This window comes from Narcine bancroftii, chromosome 2, assembly GCF_036971445.1.
Source record: "Narcine bancroftii isolate sNarBan1 chromosome 2, sNarBan1.hap1, whole genome shotgun sequence".
Taxonomy (NCBI): Eukaryota; Metazoa; Chordata; class Chondrichthyes; order Torpediniformes; family Narcinidae; genus Narcine; species Narcine bancroftii.
Genome location: NC_091470.1, coordinates 77,372,634 through 77,399,733, shown reverse-complemented (window position 1 = coordinate 77,399,733; position 27,100 = coordinate 77,372,634). Strand labels below are relative to the sequence as shown.

The 27,100-nt window shown below is 42.8% G+C and overlaps 1 protein-coding gene across 12 annotated transcripts in view; it reads right to left on the bottom strand.

Moving 5' to 3' along the window:
- Positions 1–27,100, bottom strand: part of bahd1 (bromo adjacent homology domain containing 1) — an 83,117-nt gene that overhangs the window by 22,377 nt on the left and 33,640 nt on the right. For all 12 annotated transcript variants that reach the window (XM_069917156.1, XM_069917158.1, XM_069917155.1 and 9 more), the window contains 2 exons: positions 20,090–21,618; positions 625–1,016 (listed from right to left, as the gene is read on the bottom strand). In XM_069917156.1, the coding sequence (XP_069773257.1) occupies positions 625–1,016; positions 20,090–21,618 (1,921 nt within the window). The remainder of the gene's footprint in view (positions 1–624; positions 1,017–20,089; positions 21,619–27,100) is intronic.

Below are 27,100 nucleotides of genomic sequence, written 5' to 3'. Positions count from 1 at the left end.
TCTCTCCCCTCTTATGGTCCTGTGGATTGACCTCTGATCCATTACTCTGCACCAACAGTACTACACTGTGAATCAATTGGCCAGGAGGCTCTTGATAGAGCTCCAATAGAAGGTTGACATAATGGTCACCAGTAGCCTTGCCTGCTTCAGTCTTCTAAGTGCAGTCACTGTTTTGCCTTCCTGTCAAGTGAGGAACTGTTGAGGGTCCACAATAGATTATTAGGAAAGTGAACACCACCGGCCTACTGCATGGGGAAACCTCTGTACCTGCAGGAATGTAAGGGGACAGGACAACACCTGGACGGCTGTCAATCAGTTGGCCTGAATGGATCAAGCCCCACCTGGTCAGGTGTCAATCACCCTCCAGGATAAGCCTGCGCCAGCCTCCCAAACCTCACTCAGAGTTGCTGCAGCCACAGCCAGCCTGGCTCTGTGGAAGTCTTTGTAGATTAAAGCCTGTTGTACAGTCTTTACCTTGTGTGTGTCTGAATCTGGCTAACAGCGCACCACACTTCCTTCTAAATACAACTGAAGATTATTTTTAAGATCTGAAGTTGACTTTCAAGCTTCTATCATTTTCAATTTTTTTAAGAGAAAATATCTTAATCTTCAAAACCTACTCACCACAACATACACGGGTTTCTCCAAGGGCTCCCCTGCAGGGAGCCAGCCATTTGTTGCTCGCCTTTTGCCTATTCTCAGCTGCTTGCTCTCCGTGTGGCCTATGCCAGCTTTACTCTGCTGGGTAGGCGGACAGATTGGATTACGGATGCTGGATTTTGAACTGCTGGGAGGTTTGGAGCTCTGAGGGCACTCACGGGTCAGCTTCACTGTAGACAAAGTGTGGGGACGAGTAGCTGCTGGTGTGTCCGAAGCAGGGCGCTGGATTTGTGGTATGGGCTCCGCAGCATAAGGAGCTGTGGGAATGAGGCAGCTAGAGAGAGGATGTGTTGGTGACACCAGATGACCTGTGACTGGGGTGCTTAGACTGAGCGACTCCAATGACTTGTACTCACCTAGAAAACAAAAGATAAAAAGGGTTAACACTAAATGGTTTTGTTCCATCAGTGCAAAAAAACAAATACAGGTTGAACCTCTGTAATCCAGTGCTCCGTGGTCTTGCAACCCCCGTGATCCGACATGTTTTGGATCTGTTACCGTTAATACAAACACCTTACAAACAGTGTGGGACTCGAACTCTGGTCCCGATCGTGGCAGATTCAACCTTTTCAGAGCAAGGGATCGGAACCGGGGTTCGAGTCTCGTGCTGTCTGTAAGGAATTTGTACTAATGTCCCAATCGCTGGCATTGTATAGGCGTTGCACTAACCGCGCCACCCACAGTATTATTTCCTGTTTTCTTTGTTTTGTTATGTTTGATATATTCACATAGGAGGTTCTAGTCAAAAATTTCACACACCAACGCTCATTATCATACCATAACAACTAAATTAAGCCTGTTACAATGCTGTAGAATGCCCTTTGCATAATTGTGGCAATATTACATATTAACCCTTTCTGCATGATTACTTTAAAAAGGGATTTTCTGCAACTTTTAATTGCTTACCTTCCTTTCATAAAGTATGATGCTGGGGGTGGGGGGGTGAGTGGAAGGAAAATCAGTGCTAGGAATTAGTGCACTTTCCAAATTAGGACACTCATACAATGGTGGGACAACTCTCTAGTCATCGAATTGGCCACTAAGCATTGATCCAATTAAAGTGTATTTACATGCCAAGCCTGAGGTAAAGGGTCCAGTTTCACACAGCTAAAAGCCCAGGAGATTATTCCAAATTCTAGTAGCTAACCGCTTCTGAGCTTACAGTTTCACATTACCTTCAGGACCAACCAGACTTCACAAGTTCAACACAGTAGTTAGGCGTAAACAGCTGCAGGCTTCGTGCAGATAACAATATGACTGATGCAGTCATTAAAGCCGGTGCAGGACAGCAACACATGAGAACATATTTTAAAAAGGAACAACAGGAATGATTGTTTTCCATGATTAGTAACCCAAGAGCAGCACTAATGGGCTTAATAAAATTTTGAGTATGCCCAGTCGTGAAACACTATTTCTGGTATGAAGGTGATATGACCCCACTGGCTTGCCATCATTAATTTCTTCTCCAGCCCTAACATCAAACATTGCAAGAGCTGCACATTAAAAACATAGCAACCTTAAATGCTCAAAAAAGTACCTGGCGCTCAAGAATATATGCAGGAAATTTACAACTTCTGGAAGTTTCAATTCCTATATTCTCATCTCTGCTTTTACAACTGCTATTCTTAATGTCTGAACCCCAACAGTGCCAAACCTTCCAGGAAACATTCTCTTTCAAACTGACCCCATGCACATACCCAAATTCCTATGCGTTCAATTAGCTACCTCAGCTCCAAGCTCGAGAATTCTTTCCCTAATCCTGTTCACTCTTTCCTCAGTCTTCTTTGAAACCTATCCCTGTCACAACATCTCTGTATACAAGCATCAAAATGAAGTTGGTTATGGATTCTGAGAAACGTCTGTCGCGCACACTTTTTTGAAAAAAGTGATTACTATCGGCTCTTTTGATCATTTAAAAAATTCTATTGTTCCTTACCCTCCCCCAATACTAGTCCAAATAGCCTGGAATTGATCACCTCCTTCCCATATCATCTCTCTGGTCATGTATTCAAATTCACTGGCATCAGAGAGAGGGTGTCATCGTGGAGATCAGATTGTGAGTCCCGTTCTTTAATTTTTCCTCCCTCCTCAGTAGTATTGTCAGTTCCTTTATCAGTCAAGTCCAGACGATTCTATTTCTTGTCGCAAAATCTGTTCTCCAGTGACATCCCAGTTTCAGAGGTTCTTCTTTGGCTTGGCTTCGCGGACGAAGATTTATGGAGGGGTAATGTCCACGTCAGCTGCAGGCTCATTTGTGGCTGACAAGTCCGATGCGGGAAAGGCAAACACGGTTGCAAGGGAAAATTGGTTGGTTGGGGTTGGGTTTTTCCTCCTTTGTCTTTTGACAGTGAGGTGGGCTCTGCGGTCTTCTTCAAAGGAAGTTGCTGCCCGCCGAACTGTGAGGCGCCAAGATGCACGGTTTGAGGCGATATCAGACCACTGGTGGTGGTCAATGTGGCAGGCACCAAGAGATTTCTTTAGGCAGTCCTTGTACCTCTTCTTTGGTGCACCTCTGTCTCGGTGGCCAGTGGAGAGCTCGCCATATAACACGATCTTGGGAAGGCGATGGTCCTCCATTCTGGAGACGTGACCTACCCAGCTCAGTTGGATCTTCAACAGCGTGGATTCGATGCTGTCGGCCTCTGCCATCTCAAGTATTTCGATGTTAGGGATGAAGTTGCTCCAATGAATGTTGAGGATGGAGCGGAGACAACGCTGGTGGAAGCGTTCTAGCAGCCGTAGGTGATGCCGGTAGAGGACCCATGATTCAGAGCCGAACAGGAGTGTGGGTATGACAACGGCTCTGTATACGCTAATCTTTGTGAGGTTTTTCAGTTGGTTGTTTTTCCAGACTCTTTTGTGTAGTCTTCCAAAGGCGCTATTTGCCTTGGCGAGTCTGTTGTCTATCTCGTTGTCGATCCTTGCATCCGATGAAATGGTGCAGCCGAGATAGGTAAACTGGTTAACCGTTTTGAGTTTTGTGTGCCCAATGGAGATGTGGGGGGGCTGGTAGTCATGGTGGGGAGCTGGCTGATGGAGGACCTCAGTTTTCTTCAGGCTGACTTCCAGGCCAAACATTTTGGCAGTTTCCGCAAAACAGGACATCAAGCGCTGAAGAGCTGGCTCTGAATGGGCAAATAAAGCGGCATCGTCTGCAAAGAGTAGTTCACGGACAAGTTGCTCTTGTGTCTTGGTGTGAGCTTGCAGGCGCCTCAGATTGAAGAGACTGCCATCCGTGCGGTACCGGATGTAAACAGCATCTTCATTGTTGAGGTCTTTCATGGCTTGTTTCAGCATCATGCTGAAGTAGATTGAAAAGGGGGTTGGTGCGAGAACGCAGCCTTGCTTCACGCTATTGTTAATGGAGAAGGGTTCAGAGAGCTCATTGCTATATCTGACCCGACCTTGTTGGTTTTCGTGCAGTTGGATAACCATGTTGAGGAACTTTGGGGGGCATCCGAGGCACTCTAGTATTTGCCAAAGCCCTTTCCTACTCATGGTGTCGAAGGCTTTGGTGAGGTCAACAAAGGTGATGTAGAGTCCTTTGTTTTGTTCTCTGCACTTTTCTTGGAGCTGTCTGAGGGCAAAGACCATGTCAGTAATTCCTCTGTTTGCGCGAAAGCCGCACTGTGATTCTGGGAGAACATTTTCGGCGACACTAGTTATTATTCTATTTAGGAGAATCCTAGCAAAGATTTTGCTTGCAATGGAGAGCAGCGTGATTCCCCTGTAGTTCGAGCAGTCTGATTTCTCGCCTTTGTTTTTGTACAGGGTGATGATGTGATGGCATCATGAAGGTCCTGAGGCAGCTTTCCTTGGTCCCAGCAGAGCTTGAAAAACTCATGCCCCCCCTCTGGGGGGATTCCATCCATACCTGCTGCTTTGCCATTTTTCAGTTGTTCAATTGCCTTATATGTCTCTTCCCGGGTGAGGACCTCATCCAGCTCTAGCCTTAAGGGCCGTTGAGGGAGCTGGAGCAGGGAGGATTCTTGGACTGAGCGGTTGGCACTAAAAAGAGATTGGAAGTGTTCTGACCATCGGTTGAGGATGGAGATCTTGTCGCTGAGGAGGACTTTGCCATCTGAGCTGCGCAGTGGGCTTTGGACTTGGGGTGAGGGGCCATACACAGCCTTTAGAGCCTCGTAAAAACCCCTGAAGTCGCCAATGTCTGCGCTGAGCTGGGTTCGTTTGGCGAGGCTAGTCCACCACTCATTTTGGATCTCCTGGAGTTTGCGCTGAAGATGACTGCATGCGCGACGGAAGGCTCGTTTCTTCTCTGGCCAGGACGGCTTTGCAAGGTGAGCCTGGTGGGCAGCTCGCTTCTTTGCCAGCAGCTCCTGGATTTCCTAGTTGTTTTCGTCGAACCAGTCCTTGTTTTTCCTGGAGGAGAAGCCCAGTACCTCTTCAGTGGATTGCAGTATGGCAGTTTCAGAGGTACAACAATGGAAAATCACCCCAATTCTGTCTGCAAGACTTATGAAGATTAAGGTGAAGCAGCTTAGTGCATCATGTGACTGGAATTCAGGAGGAAGGTTAACTATTCGCCATTACACATTAATGTAGTACCATCATGGAAAGAATGGAAAGCACACAACTCCTTGCTGTGCATATAAAGAATGACCTATCTTGGTCCCACATTAGTGAGGAAGGCACAGCAGAGCCTACACTTCACGAGGTTGAGAAGGACAAGGCTACTGGCTCTATCTTGACAATTTTTTTTTACAGGAGCAGGACCGTTAGCATACCAGTTAGCACAATGCTGTTACAGTGCTAGTAATTGGGATTACTGCAGCTGACGTGGACTTCTTACCCCCTCCATAAATCTTCGTCCGCGAAGCCAAGCCAAAGAAAAGAAAAAATTGGGATTTAAATCATGAAGTTTGTAACGAGTTTGTACATTCTTCCCGTGTCTGTGTGAATTTTACCCAGGGGTCCCGGTTTCCTCCCACCCTTCAAAATGTACTGTGGCTGTAAATGGGCAGCACAGGCTTGTGGGTTGAAAGGGGCTGTTATCATGTTGTATGTCTAAACTTTTAAATTTTAAAAAAGGAGCATAATTGAGAGTGTCCCATCTGGCTGCATCATAATATAGTAGTTACAAAGCACTGGACTACAAGTCAATGCAGAGGATCATCAAAAAGGCTGAGAAACATCAGTGTGGTTTCCCTTTCCTCTAGTGAGGACCTTCACTGGAAGCATTGCTCAAATAGGGCTCAAAGAATCATAGAAGACCCTTTCCATCCAGCACACAGTATCTTTGATCCTACCATGCTAAGATTGCCATGCTAAGAAATAGGTTTTAAGGTTAACAGAGCTAGGGTTTTACTCTTTGGAACAAAGAAGGATGAGAGGGGACTTTGAGGTGGACAAGGTTACAAGAGGCATAGATTGGCTGGACAGCCGGCACCTTTCCCCAGGGCGAGTAGCAGCAAACACCAGAATATATACATACAAGTTGAAGGGAGGAAAAGTTAGGGGACATGTTAGGGTTAAGTTTTTTTAAAAACACAAAGAAGTGGGTGCCTGGAATGCATTGCCAAGGATGGTGGTGAAGGCTGGTAGAATTGGAACATTTAAGACTCTTAGACAGGTACAGACACAGGCAACAGAGGGCTATGGGTGAGAGGTAGGGAAGGTTTGTTGAGTAGGTTTATATAGATCAGCATGAATGGCCTACACCAGGGCAGACTTTTACCATGCGTGGGCCAGATGGTGTGTCAGTGGTTGAAAGGCTGGGGACACTGATGCTACCATAAATGAAATAATTACTTAACCACAGAATAATTTAAGTTTTCAAATGTCTCTGCTTGAAGTACGTAATGTACAATGAATGAACATAACTGACAATAACTTATCAAAAAACAATCCAGAGAAAAAGTTCAACAATGAGTTCAACCGTATTCCTTCCAAAAAAAATGATGCATTTCAGGACAGGGAAAGCATCTTCAAATATGGAAATGCACCAAAAACCACGAGTTAGTCACTAAAAAAGTAAAAGTAAAAAAGGAGAAAAATGAGTCACAATGAAAGTAAAATAACTCACTCCAAAACAGACAGAAGCTCAATCAGTGGGAAACTTAATTTTGTTTGTTGTTTGAAAGCATTTCAATGTTGGGTGACATAGTTGTTAATGCCAATAGCAAGACTTCTGGTCCTTTTCCCCTGGTATCCCAGTTCAGTGACCATGCAGTGTCCTGGGAATAGGAAACCCTTTGTGCCGTTTACACTGGGCCACCCTTAACTAGGACAGTAATTGCTTTTCCACTGAACACCCTGGGGACCGGAGTGTTCTATCTTCAACTGGGAACAGGTGACTTTCTGTTGTCCTGTTTCCACTGGTTTTATCAGCATGTCGACGTCAGCAAACATCAGGGATATGATTAGGGGTAAAGTTGGTTAATCCCCAGCGTCAAAGACACCATTGGACTCTGGCATTCAGAGAGTGTTCCTTTTCCACTGGACCCTGACCCAGTCAATTCCTGGGACAGGGTGCCAGTGGAAAAGGGGGTACAATCTCAAGGAGTTGCACTATCAATCTTATCACGAGTAAAACAAACTACTTAGTAGGAGTGATAAAATCATCTCTTGCTGGACAGGAATATTTCAGACAAGTGTTTGAAGTACTGCAAACTGTCAATTAAACTTGGTTACTTTTAAATAATTCTTCAAATAGTTCAGGACTTTTAAATTAAGAATTCTGAAGAGTCTGGGAGTTCGCTGTCCAATGCCTGGAGGTCGCAATCTGATCCCAAACTTCCTTTTGTATAACAGTAACCTTGATTAGCGAGAGGGGATAGATTTATAGGTTTTCTTTTTCTAACCCAAATAATTTGGTAAATGGGTTTAATTATGTACATTAATATGTTAGTTGCTTTGTTTTTCATATGAATAAGCAACTGGTTAATGCTGTAATATTATTCTTTCTGATTTTCTTTACATATATATGAGATGTCTGGTTATATTGTTCATTGAATTTTGTATGCAAGTTTATATATTAAATTCAATAAAAATGTTAAAAAGAAAACAATCAGTAACAAATATTTTTGTTGCAAAACTGCAGACATAAATAAATTTGTTGAACACAGCATCTTGAATCTTTCTCAGCAGAAGCGATTGTGAATTCCTCTCAACTTCTGCCTTTGATCCAGATCTCTTGCTTTTATTTAATTTCTCTGCACCCTGGTTTTTGAACTACAGGTACGTGAGTAAATCCCATTTTCCAGTGAACAAAATTTGGGCTGTGCTAACTGAGTTTTGCTTGCAGCTGGAGTTGGATGAAAGAACATCGCAGCATCCCACACATAGACATCTGATTTTGCGCCTTTTTGAGCAGCTCAGGGGAACAGGGAAGGGACGCTTTGGGGTTGCTCCGAAAGGTTCATCCAGCTCCACATTTGCCGGTGGGTGAGTGGCCTAGGACAAAGAGCAGATCAGATGGCCGCTGATGCACAGCTTGTCTCAGGTCCTTCTTGAGGCCAAAGTGTGTTCCTGGGAGTTACTTTTCAAGGTACAGAAAATGATGCAGTTTATAATGACATCGAAAGTTCAGTGAACATTCTGTGTGAACGCAGAGTTCTTGGGACCATCGATGACAAAGGCTGACATTTTAGTGCTCTGCATTGTATCTGTTCGAGTGGCAGAAGGTGATTGGGCAAACACATTCGATCGTGGGCTGGATAAATTTGTATTGTGGGCCATAGGTTGTCGATCCCTGCCTGGCCCATGCTGTTATGTTCCACATTGTTCTTTCTACAGGTTGTAATATTGATAAACATCATCCTGCAACTGAGTAAGTCATCCTAAAATTGTCATATTTAAGTATATTTTGTGTGTGTGTGTGTGTGTGTGTGTGTGTGTGTGTGTGTGATTATTACATGCTGGGTATTGTTCATGTTGTATGCCATGGTCAGGTTGCAGATGCAAAGTCAGATGATAATCAACTTGAACGATTAAGACATTGGAATTTGAGTTTATTGTCATATACCTAAGCATTGTTCAGATGATCGAAACTCTTACATGCTGCAGTTGAACAGGGTTGCAAGATATACCAACTACAATAATAAAGTTAAATTACTTCAAAAAAAATTCTTTTGCAGTTGGTGCAAAAGGTACATTTCAGACATACAGACAGATCTTTTGATGGTCCTAGGGAAGTTTGTGATTAGGGTAGTATGGGGAGATTTAAAAGCCTGATGGCTGTTGAATAAAAGCTATTCTTAAACCTGGAGGTGCCTTAAAGGCAGCAGTAAGATAATTTGACCAGGGTGATAGTTGTCAGCCCTTTTGAGACTGAAAGAACAAACTTTCTTTCCAACTTTTCATCCTCAAACCTAGCACTAAACTCTGTGAATGATCAAGATTGCCCTCGCAGAATAGAACCAAGAAGGCAGACAACAGTTGCCCATGACTGACTCTCAGGTTAGAGATTTTCCTATTGCCTCTGAAGACAATTTGTAGAATCTTCTAGTACCAGTGCTATGGTTTAATCCCAATCTTCTAATTTAATGTGGTCTCAGCTCAGAGCTGCTAACTCCAACAGTGCAGTGAATGCCCTCTGGAGAAGAATTTGAACCCATTGCCTTGGAACCCAAATACAATGTATGTCAATGATTGATACACCTGGAACAAATGCAACAAAATTTGTTCACATCAGATTCTGAAAGTTTGATAGACAATCCAACCGTTGGCATGAATAATTTTTTTTAAAAAATCACTAATTCATTAAATTTTACAGTGGTAATCAGCTAATGGAGCCAGAGAACAGGTATCTCTAAATCTTGGTATAGTACAACTCCAATTATCCGAAATCAGATTCTCCAAAATCCTCTCTAAATTTTTTTTCCCCCCAAAGCCAAACTGGCTTCACAGATTGTAATTTCATGTTGGGTGAATTTTTTTTCCCAATGACAATTATCCTAATTTCAATTAACTCCCTCCCCTCTCTTTCCATTTCTTCTTTACCTACCCCTATTGACTTTTCTCTCCGACTCTCCCTCTCAAACTGCTTGCCACTGTCTCCCAGTTGCAACGATTGGATGAAATCCCTTCTCCCAGCATCATCAAGGGGAGACCTCCTGGGCAGGAGCAGGATTTTGAGCTCAGTGGTGTCCCCTCCCTCTTCGGTACAGCGGAGTTTCTGACGCTGACTATGAACCCTCCCCTCCCTCCTCACCACAGGGGAGTTGGGACTCCAGTATCAGGAGCTCCGGTGACAGAGGAGAAAGGAGCCTGCTGGCTCACCAGTGAGTGTTCCAGCAGTCTGGTAAGCCTTCCTGGGATCAGCGGTGGGTTTATTTTAATGCTTAAAAAGCCTTCCTTGTTGCTTGTTGTTTGAACACTATTAAAAAGTGATTTGCTGTTTCTACTGGGGTGTTTTTAAAATGACCAGTTCTCAAAACAAAACCCCACTTATTTGACATAGGCCTGGTCCTGACCATTTTGGATAATTGGAGTTGTACTGTACTAGATTCATGCCTGAAAGTGCTTGGCATAAACCAGTGTAACTGAAAGAACAACTTACATTTCCAATTCCAAAAGAGTCAGGATTCCATCTCACCAATTTAGCATACCACCATAATCAGAAAAACATGCTTTGAAAATGGTAGCAAATTGATTGAAGGGAACTAATGCAGCAACTATTATACATCTGGCGAGCATATTAATGCATTTACACACAGTCAGTCAGCAATTGCCATCCAACGACCGCAGTAGCCTATGTTTCTTAAATGGACAGGTTCAGCATTCATCCAAAGCAATAATCTAACAGGGTCAATTAAGGTTAATTTAGCCCATCAACTTTTAGCTACCAATCTGGCAAGTGTGCCATAGTGGTCTTTTTAATGCAAGTAAACATACGAATCATAGTCCTTCAACACTCATTTTATTTTCTCAGGAGAAGAATCTCCAATAAGAAAACTTTGTTTATTTCCTGAAAATTTACCTCATTGGAATCTGGTCAGAATCTTTGCCATCCTAGATAGAAGGTCAACACCAACACCAAGGACACACCAACTCCATTCTTCTTTCCAGACACTTTCCACCCTCCCAAACCATGGAAATTAACATTTGAAATCAAAGTGTTTGTTCCACCTCTTTTTCAAGGCTGGAAGAATTGAAGTCTTTTGCTCAACCATTGAAATTTGAAAGCTGGAATGAGACACACTAAAAGACACAGTGGTTCTCAACCTTTTCCTTTTCACTCACATACCACCTTAAGTAATCCCTAGGCCATTGGTGCTCTATGATTAGTAAGGGATTGCTTAAGGTGGTAGGTGAGTGAGACGGGAAGGTTGAGAATCACTGCTCTGGACCCAATTGTCACTGAAATATTTTGCTTGAGAAAAATTATCATTGGGACATTTCCTTTGGAGTTATGAAACTGTGCACATAACGAGTCAATTAAGTACGACTAAAACAGTGGTTTTCAACCCTTTTTCTTTCTACTCACATATCACCTTAACCAATCCCTTACTAATCACAGAGCACCTATGGCATAGGGATTACTTAAAAGTGGTGAGTGGAAAGAAAAAGGTTGAGAACCATTGCACTAAATCATAGTTTCTCAAGATGGGGCATAGGAATATTTTGGGAAATAATTAAGAAGTTGGTTTGAAAAAATAAACTCATTATGTTGGTGTGAAAGATGCATCTTGGCAACACTGTCAGTACAGCACAATTGTGGTAACTTCCAAGTAAATTCACTTTGTTCTTTTTATTTTCATCTCATGCGTTCTTGCTCTTCCTATGTTTCTATGTTGTTTCTCTTATTTTAACTGTTGCTATCCTTAGTTAACATTCTGACCGGTCTTATCATCTATTCCAAATTATCTCATTGACGATGAGGATTCCAAATTATCTCAATAATCATGTCTCTGTCCATACCCCTTTACTTTTTCAGTTCAATAGTGAGTGAGACATGTATCTGCATGCATCTATAGGCTTCTTCAGGTGGATTCTCCGCTAAGAATGCGCCTGAAGAGGAGGAAGTAGTCCTTTGAATTGTCGTTCAGGTGGCCAGCACTAAAAGCACAGCACTGGCCACCTGAAGGGACAGCTGCACCGGGATGCACCTCTGAGCACACTCTGGCTCCTGTCCCTTGGGCTGTCAGAGCTGGGACAGCCAGAGCAGGCTATCAGCGCAGGATCTCCCCACACTGATCCCACTGCCCCTCTCTCTCCCCACAGCCCGCTATCAGTCCCCACACTGTGGGACAGCCAGCGCGGGACACTGGTTACTGATATCGGGCTGTGGGAAGAGAGCGGGGCAGTGGGATCAGTGTGGGGAGATCCTGTGCTGATAGCCCACGCTGGCTGTCCCACAGTGTGGGGACTGGTATCAGGCTGTGGAGAGAGAATGGGACAGCGGGATCAGTGTCTGGATGTCCCCGCGCTGACAGCCCGTGCCAGCCACCCCTGCCCTGACGTCCCACGCTGGGGGGAGGGGCAGCTGGGAGAGGAGCTGTCAGGCACTCGCCAGCTGATTGTCATCCCGAATGCAGTCGCTTTTCAGGCAGCTGCATCCAGATGACTGGGGAGACCACCGTGCTGCGGCAATTATCGCTCTCAGAGGATTACAAAGTTCGCCTTGCAGGCGCCTCCTGCATATTCACGTGGCCTCTCGACAGCCGCATATTGCCAAAATATGCGGCTTTACAAGTGGGGGAAATTGGCCACCTGAAAGTGCCTATGTGTACTAGCATATTGATGGGGTGGGGGTGGGGTCATCAAAAATTAGAAATAGCAACCCCAGAAAGTAAAGTACAAGGCTAGCACAGTTTTGTTTCCCTCTCCACGAGAAAAAATGTCAGAAACTGTGCTAGTGTTTTTTTTGGGTCATTATTCTTCCTTTGATTCAATCATTCCTTTTATTATATTGATTAAACTGTTTCAGGGAGCTTGAACTGTTGTATTAATCTGCTTCAGGGAGCTCGCACTGTTGTATATTCAAAATGAGCAGACCAAGCAAGCAAAAGGTTCATCAATATTCAGTGGAGTTCTTGAAGTTTGGGTTTATACCTGCTGTACATAATGAACGTGCACCTTTTTGCCTATTATGCCAACAGACTTTGACAAGTGAATCAATAAAAGCAGGCCATCTTGAAGCTCATTTGAGGGTAAAACATCCTAACTATGTCAATTCGAAATTGGAATATTTTAAAATCACTGAAAAAGTTTGAAAATAGATCAAAGATCATTTCATTATTCGCTGCGCAAACTACAGCCTTGAATCGTACCCTTGAAGTTCGCTATGAAATTTCTCTGCTGATAGCAAAACAAAGAAAGAATCATATGATTGGTGAGGAACAGATTAAACCCACAATATCAATGTTTCTCAAAACAGTTCTGCAAAAGGATGACAAAGATGTCCAAGCAATGCCATTGAGTAATAGTACTGTCTGCAACAGAATAGATGTTGGAAAAACAACTTAATGAGAAGTTGAAATCACAAAAGTTCTCAATACAACTGGATGAATCTACGTATGGGCCAGTGAGGCTCTGTTATTAGCATACTTGAGATATATTAATCAGGAAAAATTTCAAGAAGAGATGTTGTTTTATGAATCAATAGAAACAACAATTACTGCAGTTGGTATCTACAGCAAGCTCAAAAATTATTTGGATGAAAATGAAATACCAAAAGGAAACATTGTTTCTTGTGCTGCCAATGGTACACCTGCTATGATGGGTTAAAAAAAAGTTTAAAATGAAGGATGAAAATCCAAACATGTTGGTTGTGCATTGTTATCCACCGAGAAAACTTAGTTGCCAAAAAAGTTTCCCCTGTTCTATACAAAACACTCTATTCTCTGATCAAGTGCATCAAGGCCATCAATGAGAACATCTGTTGCAGTTTTGTGTCAATAAAAATGCAGAGCATGTGAGATTATTGCTTCACATTGAAGTAAGGTGGTTGTCAAAGGAAAATTGCTTCAAAAGGTTTATGGACTGTTTGATCTCCTCAGCGAGTTCTTGAAGGACAAACCTGAAATGAAGCCCTTGCTAACAACAGATGGCAAAGTTTATGCGAGTTACTTGACATTTTTGAGAAACTAAGTACATTGAACAAGCAACTCCAAGTAGCAAATATGACACTCGTCGATGCAAAAACAAAGATATTTGGATTCATGACATATCTAGAATTATGCCAAAGGAATGTTTCTGCAAGAAATTTCATTCAATTCCATTGGTTGAGTAAGTGTGAGGTAACCAATGCTGCTACAAACGTCATTGTTGACCATTTGAAAATGTTGGTTACGGACTTCAATGATAGATTTTGTGATTTAAAGACGATGGATTTTCCCTCTTGGTTAACTCAGCCATTGCTGGTGGACTTATCTGAAGTTCCAGTGCAATACCAAGAGGAGTTAACCGAGTTGAAGCACGATGTATCTGTGAAAACTCTTCAAAGTGAAAGGAACCATGAGGTTGCTGTCTAGCAAGATCGAAAAGAAATACTCAAACCCAAGTACTTTTCCATGCAAACATTTTCCTTTGTCTTATTTAGTAGAATGTGGCTTCAGTGCTGTTAGTGATTTGCTACAAGCTAAGAGAAACCAACTGGAAATTACAAAACGTGGAGATTTAAGGTTGAAACTAACAAAATTAATCCTTTGAATTTAAAAAAAAATTGTAGTCAGAGTCAAGGGCATGGTTCCCACTAAAGTGACAATAATTGCTGAATGCACGTTTGAGATGGTCGACATATTGAAATAGTAGTTGAATATGATAGTGTATTCCAGTGTATTCCCGATCTTAAATTGCATTGAAATACACACTGTAAATGACTTAATTAAAACTTTTCAATATTTAACTTTTTTTCCCCCATTTATGGTGGGGTGTTTTTTTTTAAATAGTGGGGCCAAAGGCAAAAAAGATTGAGAGCCATTGCACTAATGGCTCAGTAGCAAAGACAACAGAGCACCAAGATCCTTGGAGTCCACTGAAGAAACAACCTATGCTGGACACACATTATTCTGTCAACTTTCTACAGGAGGTCTATCAAGAGTTCTAGCTGGCTGCATCACAGTGTGGTATAATTGCTGAGGAGTAGTGGATCAGAGATCAATCCCCAGAACAACAAAAGCAGCAGAGGATCACTGGGGTCTTCCTCCCCCATCCCCCCCCCCCCCCCCACTAAATCAACATATTGTATTGAGATAGTTGTCCAAAAAGGGTTCATAAAATCAATGAGGACCACCATTTGGACAGAGCTACAACCACCAAGCTGAGAAACAGCTTTTTCTCACAGGCAGTAAGACTGCTGAACGACTCATACATACCCTTCAAGACCATTTATTTAATAATATTTATTTTTGAGTATACAGTATGTATTGGTTGTTTGTTCGTGTGTTATGCAACAAGAACCAGAGAATGCCATTTATTTTTTGTTTTATTTATATATAAAAAAAATCAAAAAAAAAATCAGGTTTTACTTGTACAATTGGATGATAAACTTGAACACAGATTTAGGGCAATTCAAAAAAAGCTATGCATTCTGAGCTGAATTGAGTGTCCCCAGAAAATGTGGGGAAAGCAGACCGAACCTTAAGAAGAACAGAATAAAAACTGGAAGATAACACCCTTAACCATGAAAAAAAATTAGGAGATGATAATAACGAATGGATCTTTCCGAAGGACGACAGGACAAATGATTTAAATTGGCGCTTCAAGATTTAGCCTTTGGCTCTCAGTTTCTGATTGCTGAACTGCTCAACAAGATCACTGACACCCAGTTCTTACACTATGTACTTTCTCCAGTACATTTCTCACCTCCACTCCTTTTTTCTCAAGTGGTGCAGAAGTGAACAGGTATGGCAGTTTACTGTTGAGCTACTGTTTACTAGTTTTAATGCATCACACTGCCAAACTGTATTTCTGGTCCTTCTGGACTGCAAAGATATTAGCTGTCACTATTCTCAAATTACAAAAAAATCACCATAAATCTGTCTTTCAACGTTTCCTCCAATCAGGGAGTGCATGTACTTCTTCACCATAAAAGCTGCACGTGTAGCTGCATCTTCTACTTTCTCCCCTTTGCCAAGATTAATGAGGCAAAATTTGAAGTTTTTTCAGTCAGGCAAAACACCTTTGTCTAACTGCATCCCTTCTCCTCTCTTTATTGCAGAGCTGAGTTTGTTCACAAGACCAACTTCGTGCTCCCATGACTTTTCCCAGTGAAATGTGGACCATCAACTTTCTGTCCTGGCCCCTATGTTAGTTTCCTCAGCACCATACCTCACTTTCAAGTATCAAGTGTTACTCCCAGATTTTCCAAACAGGAATTATTATGCTTTTGTCCTAACAAACTATCATTCCAACTCAAACTTCTCTTTCCTCTGCACCATTGCCTCCCAAACTAATCTTTCCTGAAATTCCTTGTTTGAATTTTTTCCGTTAGGCATCTGACCCAGTTCAAAGCAGGACATCCTGATAACTGATTTGTCCCTTGTCCTCCTTCTTGCAACCTTCAACATGAATAACCATGCATTCTCCCTTCAGCACATTCACCAACCTGGGGAAAACCACAGACTGGTTCCATTGCTACTATCCAGCCATAGCTAGATAATCACCTGCATCAACTTCACTTCATGCTCCCAAAGCAATACCTCAACTATTCCCAATAATCTATTTTAGTGGCTTTTTCAGGTTTTATTTATTGTGCATCCTGCTCCTCAATGCTAAGGAGCACCAGGTTGCTAAAGGCAGCCAGTTCCTCACTACCAACAACTCTTACCCCACACCACCTCATGTTGCTTGCTTGACATCTAGTGTAGATGAGCAAGTGCTATAAGCCTTAAAGCTACATGCACAAGTAACTGCTGGAGAGCTCAATGCTATTATTGTTGACCCATGTCATGTGTTCCATCTTTCTTCTTTAATTTGCATTCTTGGTCTCACATGCACATCTGCTATTGTTAAAATCCCTTTTGCAAAATAGCCAGACTTTGCTCCTGCCTCAACTGCTGCTAAAACTAATTTATACATGTGTTAAAAGAAGCCTTTAATATTCCAATATACTTCTGGCTACCATTCATAAAATGCTGTCTGAACACACCAAGTCCAATTGGCCCATTTCTGCTGCTTCCTGACTTACTTTGGCATTGACCCACATCAACTTAAGTTTTTTTTTGTAGAAACTGGCAAAAAAAACCCCAGAAACCTGATGAGTGTTTGTTACCTTCTCAGCTGGCACTGCCACCATCACTTATACAATTTCACTGTGCTGAAAAGTGAAGTAAAAAGAGAAAATGCTAGCAACAGAACAAATCAAGCAGCACATTTGGAGAGAAAAAGTAGTGACTCCAAGCTTTAACTACGTTTCGCTTTCAACAGCTTGGCTGACTTGTTGGACATTTCCAGCAATTTTGTTTTATTTCTTATGTATTAACAACACTTTGAAAGTAGTTAAACTTTGGTCTAAATGTGCTGGAATTACAGGAATGCAAAAAAATGCAACAGATGTCCTGCTTGTTCAGAATAACTTTCTTCTCAAAAGTTACTTGTTGACGACTTGCCGCAGTTGCCTACATTTGCAATAGAGGATACATTTTCTCACTCAGGATATGGAAAATGAAGAGAACCAAACAGAGGAGTATGTGACCTGATGGGCCAGCTAGTGGACATTCAAAGCCAGACATAGGATCCAATAATTTTTCAACATTCCTTTATTGTCATAGAACGTGGAATATTATACAAAATTGCCTTCTGCCTGCTGTAAGGCAGACAAAAAGTCACCATTAGTGTTGCCAGCACCCCTTACGATACAAAAGAAAAAGCAGAAAAAGTGAGCCCCTTCAGAGCTACTGAGTGTCTGCTGATTCACCTCTTGTGCCCTTGCTGCAGCACAGACTCATTAGTTTAATTGGCAACCAGAGCTCCAGATCCCAACATCCGACATGAGCAAGAAGCTTTCAGCGCTCGAGGCCCCGCTTACCCTCAACACCCTCTTGAATCCCAGCTTCTACACCTGGTTCCCACGATTCTGCTTCAAGCAGCCTGCGTGGAACCTCAGACTGCATCACTTGCAGCCAGTGTGATTCCCTCAGCTGCTGAGGTCTGCCACTGTGGTCACAATCCTGAAGGGTTATCTCTTCTGCTTCTCCACAGGGATGTCCTCCCCATTTCTGGTGCCCTGCACCAATCCTTTGCTCCCCAGAGTCTGCAACTCCTTGTGGTCACTAGTGAGCACAGATGCTGCCACCATGGGCAGAGACAGTTGGTTGCAGAATTTTAGTATAAAATCACTGTCAACTCCTCTAACAGGTTATTTAATACTTATACAGAGCCACCACAACAAAAGTCCAAGGAATGCATCAGACGAGATGAAAGTGTTGGGTATAGTGAAAGGGGAAAGTATAGTTAAACAGTGCAAATCATTTTAAGAGTCTGATAACAGCAGGAAAGTATTGAGATTTATTCGTAATTTTGATATAGTAGAGATAAATAGATATATTGAGTAGAGGAGAATAATAAATGTAAGGAGATGATCTGCTTGCTAGGAGCATTTCACACAGTCAACAGGCTTTCAATATTATTCATAACTTATTCATCCAATCATAGGGTCTGGCTTCTTTTTTTTTTAACTTCAACTAGTAAACTCTTGTTACTAGGTGATAAAAATAAAACTGCTTCACCAGTTAACATCTGTTCATTTCTCAGTCTGAAATTAGTGTAGTAATAAATAAAGCAGAGGACCCGCTTTCCAATTTGTACGCATTGGAATTGCATTATGATCAAGAACATTCTGGAGTCTCAATAATGACTGCCACTCTTCAGTTGGCCATAACCAGCTACTGCTTGGAGATCATCTTACCTTTTGCAATTATAAACATACTGATAACACTTCAACATTCAATCAGACAGCATTGGAAACAATGGTGTGTGCAGTGATAACCAACACTCACTGAACACCATATACTAAATGAACTCATATTCTCTTGTCTAATAAATATATTACTGTTTGCACATTGCATTTGAGCTTTGGGCGTTACAAACCAACAACAAAAAAAAAATCAAACTCCAAGGTTAACATCAAAATATATAATTTACATGTACAAAAGGCACTTTACAGTCTGTACATAGATGCTAGTATCAGGGAAAATAAAATGACACCAACAACAGGTCCCAAAAGAGAGTTTTAGATAGACACAAATAGGAGAGACCAAAAGGTTTTTAAAGAGGGAATTCCAATGTTCCAGGAGTGGGCAGCAGAATAATTTTGAGGGTTAAAGAAGTAGAAAAGGGAGATGTCAAGAAAGAATTTGAGGGCCAGAATTCCAAGTTCAGTCATTATCAGAATGGAAACCAAATGCTGTTCCAAATTGGGGTGATGAGAGTGAAGAGAATTTGAAGGTGTTCATATCATATTGTATCCGAGGCTATGGCCAGAGACAGATGGAATTAATGTGAAGAGTATACAGCCTTCAACTTTGCTGGATGAATGACCAAATAGCATTGATAATTGGGTCCCAAGTTATAGGAATAGTTAAAACAATGAAATTGGTTATTCAGACCAACAAAAACTATGCTAGTGTTCATGTTCCATAAAAGCTTCTGTCCAGCTTATTTTCTAACAGCAAATATTGTTCCACTAGTCTGATTACCAGGAAACTCTCAACCCATCTACTTAATTTGCCTCAACTCCTCGACATGTGAGCAAACTGCACATTCTAACTACACTCCTTGAAATAAAACTCTTTTGAATTCATTAGGTGACCACCTTGAACGTTTTAAAATCACAAAGTCAGTTAACTAAGATGTAGTGTGGATTATGGAGGATCATGTGTCCTCTATCTGGAACTGAGATGGAAGTCACATCACCTACCAATCAAGGTTGGACTCCACCCACCCATTGGTGGACGCCTGACCAGTGGCCCATTTAATCACCTAATAATTACCTGGGCTGGGGACCCTCCTACTTACTGTATTATAAAGTCCACCACATGGAGTAGCACTTTCTCTTCAGTCCTGAGATGAACCCTGATCCACTCCAGGACATGAACTGTGGACAAGACTTGGCAAGGTGTGTAGCACTTAGGAAATTGGGCTGTTGTACATTAGTGTTGTAGAGACCATTGGAGGTGTGCCAATGTTAGACAAGGAACAGCAAGTAGTGTATTGTAATCTTTGGTTGTTACAAGTCTGTACATAGATGCTAGTATCAGTAGTGTTAAGTCCAAAGTGACTGATTATGTGATTGAGAGTACTAGTGTGCATTATCACTGTTGCAATCCCCTTGGGTTTTAATAAAGATCCTTCCTGCATTCAGCCTAGTTGCTTTTTGAACCCATTGAACTGGTTTCCCTTCCCACTTAACACAAGACAACATTCAGAGCCAAACTGAGCATTCATTCAACTTTTTCCAAAATCATTCAATACACCTCCACCAGCCCAACGCAAGATGATACTCAAACTCTACTAATGGTCTTACCAGTTTTCAGTCTCAGGTCATGGACACTGCTTGTCTGATTGGAGGTTAAAGTCCTTTGAACTATGTCCCTGCTCAGTGATGGATGAAGAACTCCACAAAGATCGTAGCCATCAACACCCACGCACTGTACAGCTGCTGTATCTCCCACAAAGCAAAGAGAGTCTCTGCACGGAGTATGTGCGTATGGGATACCTGAGGGTACAGTGCTCTGCGAAATGAGGAGGGCTCCTTCATCAACAGGAGGAGTACAACAGGAGAAGCTGGCTGAGCACATGGAACAACCGTGGGGAGAATTGCATCTGATGGGCAAGAGGTCACTTCTATCATAGTGTAGGTAAAGGTCATCTTCTGGGGAAGCAAGACAGACTTCAGGAGGCAGAAACTCATAGTGGTCTGAAGCAGACACAAAATTATCCAGCAGAGTAAATTTAGAGTGTGACTGGAACGCCTGTGCAAAGTCAGCACCTGAAGGAGTGTTATCCTCCACAGCCTGGTACTTGGGCGGAATCATGGCGTGATCTCCCATAAGCATTGAAAGCTGATGGAAATATTGTTTGGTCTTGTCTGCACAATGGCAGGGAAGGTCCGCGGTAATGGGCAATCTGCTGGTGCGCTGCCCTGAGTTGGCCGACTCAGCTTGCTGCAATCCAGTGCCAGGATCCGACAATGGCACAGATGTGATGCTGCTCCTCGGCTCCTTCCTCTTGGTGTGTGGGCATGAGAAGGGTAGCCGTGTCCCTCCGATGCCCCGCCCAGGCTTTGAGTCCCCATCAGCTCGGTGGCGCCGGCTGCCAGAACAGTCCTTGCCATTGCTCAGCTTGAGGAAGGCAGCAGCATTGAGGCTGGCCATGCGTTTCTTGGCTGGCATCACACCTCCACCGGCAAACACATCTCCATCCAGCGGTCCACCCAGGCTGCCCGCCCGCTTCTTGGCTGGGTTCCCAGCCTTACGCTCAGGCCGGCTCTCTGGGTACTCCACACCGCAGCTGGCGCTTCTCCGACACCGGCGGCTGGAGGATGGGCAATCCTCACGTTCCAGCAGCAGGTTGTTGACTGCCTCTGCATTAAGGCTGGCCAGCCTTCGGGGGCGTGGCTCCACAGAGCGCGGGTCCACGGCTGCTGTCCTGTAATTCTCTTTGCCAGTGTCTTCACTCCTCTCCTCCTCTGCAGGCCCTTCCACTCGCCGCCTGTCCTGGCTGTCCTGGTAATCCCAGCGCTCTGCAATAGGCTGTGTGGGACTAGCTCCATCATCCGACATCACTTCCAGTTCCTTGGCGATTCCCAGAGAAGAGATGTCACCCGACTGAGAGGGAATACGCTTCCTCAGCGGGTACGTCTTACGATGCTTGGGAAGATGTTCCTGCTTGCTCTCGCCATCAGCAACCCTGCCTTTGTACTCTCTGCTGCCTCTGACTCGTTTGTGCCCCAGCATCATCTTTCCCATGGCTGAGCTGCTTAAGCTGGTCACGTTACAATCAGTGCAGTTCAAGTCATACGACATCAAGAGGCAGGACATTTCATAATTGGACCTGTAAAATGCAGAACAGAAGTTTTAAATACATCAAACGCAAACTCAACATCTCAACCCCTCCACTAGTAATTCTTTCCTGTGATGATACAGAAGTTTTTAAAATCAATTTCAGCTCCCCCCAACTCATCTGTGCTCTGCTCCTCCCCAGTGTAATGAGTTTTGGCAGCAAATTAACTGAATTTCCCCCAAGTTAGGAGGGAATGAACTGCTGAGCTCCTGTGTACAAGAGAGGAGATTGATCAGATGGTTTAGGCCATGGAGCCACACATGAAAATTGGGTATTTAAAAATAACAGAGCATAATTTACTTGTAGAAACCATTTTACTTCATGCTCATTATTCTCAGTAAAACTGATTGGCACACACAAAGCCAAGCTGCAGCTAAGCTTGGCTCTGAAGTGATCTGGCTTCCCTGCAGACTGACCTTGGCTTGGGTTGAGAGAAGATGAGACAAATCACAAGCAGCTTGCAGCCTTGTCTGAAGAACTGTGTTTGCCTTTACTGTTGAAATGCACAAGGCTCAGGCGTTAGAGGACAGAACACTTTGAGCCCAACTTTCACTAAACTATCTGAAGTGGACAATTACTGGGGTACAGTATCAGGAAAGTGCTCACCTGACCTTGGTGATAGAGATGATCAGAAATTGGCAAAGGTACCCAACAACAAACAAGCTTGCTGAAAACATTTCTATATTCCTCCCTGATCCGCAACTTGAAAGCCAAGTTATATTCAGTGTGACAATTCATTCTTGAAGAATGAGCATCCGTTCTTTACTGCTCATCCCAGTTCACACAATATAGAAACTTGATATGACTGAATGGGTTCCTCAATTAATGACAGGTAAGCAATGTTGCTGTGGTACTGGAGACATTAGTGGTTCAATGAACCGGCTAAAGCAGCTGTTTTTGCCATTCACACTGGACCACTTAACTGGTTCTCTGCATCCTTTCACACTCACTTCCAGGCAGCCCCTGGGAGAGGGGTGCCTATCTTCCAACGGTGACGTCCGAGTGATGTATCCGAATGATCTTGTATATAAACAAAATTAATCGTGCCCAATTCTAACGTAATTAAGCATGATGCACAGCATGAGCCCTTCAGCCCCTGTTGTTATGCTGACCTATATAAACCTTTATAAATTTATAAAGGATCACGGGAAAGTGGTAGTGGCAACACATAGGCACACAATTCAAAGACTGTGAGAAAGACCGAGATAGATTGCGTGCGATGGCGTACCTGCCCTCCCAGAATTACGTGTGGCATAGAAAGGAGCACTCATGGAAGGGGTTTCTCTGTCGCACAGAATTCTGGGAGGGTGGGTCCGCCATCTCTCTCTCTCTCTCTGTGTGTGTGTGTGCAACTTCCATGATCTTTATAAATTGTGTGCCTATGCTTTTTTTTTGCCTTCAGTTCTCTTTACACATTAATTTTGTTTAAATACAAGATCATAATACATTGATCAGGATTTAGTGAATTTAATATAAAGTTTATACCTTTTTAAAAAAAATCTTTTGTTTTCTTCATGTTCTTACACTCACATAAAACATCATCAATACGTCACGACTTTGTCTCTGGATAGTCCATGTCCCTTTACACTGGGTTAATCGGCATGCAGGTGTCAGATGACCCCGGGGATGATACTACCTACCTCGGTGGTCCATCCCCAGCTTGATTTGATGTTGGCATGCCAATTCACGAGTGTCCACACTGGCCCCTTAACCAGTATATTGGCGTTAATTACTAGGATAAGATGCCAGTGGGAAAGGGGTTAACGTTAGGCCAGACAAGGACATGAAGGGCATGAATTAGATCGGCAATTTCATTCTTGCAAAAATTAAGAGTTTATGTACTCAGTCAGACCTTTGAATTTATTTAAAAGAAATGTAGCCATGATAGAATCATAACACGCACTCTCTGGAACTACAATAACAAACCCCCTGATATCCAATATTATTGCAGAAAATAAACAGATTAATTATAGACTGAACATTAATAAGATGCAAATAATTTAAAAATAAAATAAATTACAAAATTTTGAGGGGAATGTAGAAGTGGGCCACCGACAAGGAAGAAATCAAAGAAGCAGAAAACGAGGAGAAAGAGAGAAGCAAAACCAAGAGTCCAAGAGGCAAATGAATGGAAAAGTTTTGAGACAAAATCAAATGGTCTGAATTAAAGATAGATTGCATACTTCCAAGCTATAATCAGAATAGCCTGGGAGCGGGCTGATGACTAGCAGCCGGTGACCCAACTCCCCGCGGCCTGACAACCCCCCGCCACACGACCTGGCAGCCCCCCTCACCCGACACCCCCTCCCCGCTGACCTCCCCTCCCCAGTAGGGCAGGGACTGTCAGGCAGCCGCCCGGCTGTCAGACAGCGGGGTGGGGGACATTGGGGCAGGGACAGCCGTTGTGGGCTGTCACAACCCAGCTGGCCGCTCCTGCACTAGTGCCGCTCTCTGCTGCTCAAAATGCGGCAGTCCTCCCTAGCTATAAAACCCCACGCAGCTGGAACTGTGTGGGAAACACAGAGCTGTTCAACCTGCGCGGGGGATGATGAGTAGGGAAGATGGCTATTGCTACGCTGCATATTTATGACTGGTGGCATTGCGGCACCAGTTGCCCCACCTCCATCAGATGCCGAGGCGCTACAAGGCGCCTCTGGATATCAATAGTCCCTTTCAGGTAGACCAGACAACGCTGTAGCAGCCTTTTAGGGCTGTCATCTGAAAGGTGAGTCTTTAGGTTGGGATACGCTCCTGCAGCCACCCTCAAGGCGGAGGATGCATCTAAAAGTGGCTTATGAGACAGGTACATGGAACTGAGAAAAATGGAGGTTTTTATAGTTGGGAAATTTGAGACAATTGTTAGAGTAAGTTATGTCATTACAACCAACACTGGGCTTATTTCAATGTTCTAAGTTCTAATTTTTTTTTGTGGGGGGGGGGGGAGTTAAGATAACTGGTAAAGCAGATGGAGAGAAACTGCAATTCCCTGATTTTGGGAGGGGGGGGGGGGGGAGAGTCCAGAAACAAGAGGGAAATGACATATCAAAACTAGGCTTCTCAGGGGATGTCAAAATAGGGGAACTCTTTCATAATAGGATATGGGAGACTGGGTTCCACTGAAAAATATTCAAAAATGATCAATAAGATTAGTCAATCGGCAAGGACAGGAAGAGCTGCAAAACCAAGGCAGACAAATTGCAAATCACTCATACAAAATCTGAATGAATGGTGGAAAAGATTACATGGATACAATACTCTGTTCTCTTTTCTTGTGTGGCTCAAGTCCTCTAGTTTATTCTAGTCCTCTTTAAACTATGGTCTCTCTTCTCTCTTACTCTCTCCCTATCTGGAACTGAGTGAATAGTCAATGCTATCTGGAACATGCACGAGTGTTTTATTTAAAATGTTCATTTGAAGTACAGGACCTTAGATAGCACTGTAGTAGTTGGAAAAACACCCAAGACGGAGAAGTAATGGTGATGACAACCATATGGTCAAGGCTTCAATGAAGCTTTCATGTCTGCAATTTATTTTTAAAGCAAACTGACTCTATTTTTGTTAGCAATGATTTTCTCATCACAATACAATCCTTGGATCTACTTTGCCAACTGCAACCCAAGTTTCAAAACCAAAATTGCACTCTTGAATCATGAAATCACATCACAGAAGGCCATTCACTCTTCCATTATCCAATTAGCCTCAAACCCTGGTAATTACTTCCAGTTATTTTACAATCAAGTACATCTCCAACTCCTTTCTTTGAAGTTTCTACTGAATACATTTCCATCATATTTTCAGGAAGAGTAGCCCAGATTGCAACTGCCTGTCTCATGAAAGTCTTCATTTAAACTACCCAGGGTTCTTTGCCAACAATTCTCAGTAGTCGATACTTACTGGCCCTTTTTGCCACTATAAACATTTTTCGATGAACTCTCATCCCAAAAACTCATTTATCAGTACCTCCTTCAAATCAGTTAAACTTGAGAATTCTACCTTCCAGTTTTGCCAGACAACTCGAGTCTTTCCCACTCTTAAGACTCAGTTGACTCCCTTGCACCTTTTTTCCCCCCCAGGTTTTGGCATTCTTTCTACAGCGAGGTGACAAAAATTGAATCAAATGCACCAGCTTATGTCTAATAAATGATTTGTTGCAAGCTTCATTTGAAGTTGGAGTCACGAATAGCTTGTGCACAGACAAACTGAAACCATTGCATACTGAAAAGATTCAAGAAAATATTATAGGGACTGGCAGGCTTGAATTATAAATTATAAGGCTGGGACTTTTCTCTATAGTCCATGAGACTTTGGTGGGGGGGGGGGGGGGGGAAAGAAAAAAAGGGCTTGACAGGTCATTTATATAATTATGAAGGGCAAAGACAAGTAGTCTCGATTTCCACAGGGTAGGGGAATCTAAAACTAAAGGCATGGAATTAACATGAGGAGAAACCATTTTCACAAAGAGGATGACAGGTATGTAGAATGAACTACCAGACCAAGTGTTAAGAGACAGGCCAAATAGTAATGTTTGAAAGACATTTAGACAGGTGCATGGATAGGGAAGATAGGCCAAACACAAGGCAAATAGCTTGATAGTCAATCTAGTCATCATGGACATTTTGGGTTCAAGAGTTTATTTCTGAGCTGTAAAACTATGCGAATAAATCACATTTTGATGGGTTCTTAGTTTTATATTGCCAAAATTTTCTGATGGAATTTGAGAGCACAAAAGTGACAAGAAATGTTGGTACTCTCCAATTGGTAAATTAGTCCTTAGAGTTTTTTTTTTTAAATACTAGTTTAGAATTTGATGTTCTTTCTTCTTCCAAGTAAGGTTATGGGGTCTTTTTTAAATCCATTTGGCAAAAGATAGAACCCTTGTAATTCATAAGAAAGTGAATAACATTCCTTTGTATTTCATACTCTGACCCAAGTTTAACATTCAGATCTAACTCCAGAAACGAGACATTATCCTGACTTGCATTCCACAATGTGATACCACTGTTAAAGTGCAGTCTCTGCATTCAAGACATCCAAGTTCCAACCAATGATTCAAGAGCTGTTGTCAGAATCAGTGCAGATTCTATATTGTAAAGCCACAGTAGGCAAGGTCTTCACTGCTCAATAACTCTAGATCAGTACCAACCACTATACACAAGTTATTTTTGCATTACCAAAGCCTTTGATAACCCAAAAGGATTGCAGAGCACCCTCTGAATTCTGCTGCCAGCAGAAATTCACCTACATCTTACATTTGCTTTATGAGAGCATGGAATCAAATAGGATCACAACAGAGAGAATCTCTGTACAGTTGTGTAAAGCAAGACTGCGCTGTTCCAGCACAGCCTTCCTTCTCACCATAATGCTACACTCACTAAGCTTTCCACCCAAGTGGAATGAACAGATTCAAACAATCCATCTTTCTTCCTGGAAACAAAATTACCCCAACCAATGTGGTTGAGCTACAGTAAGCAAA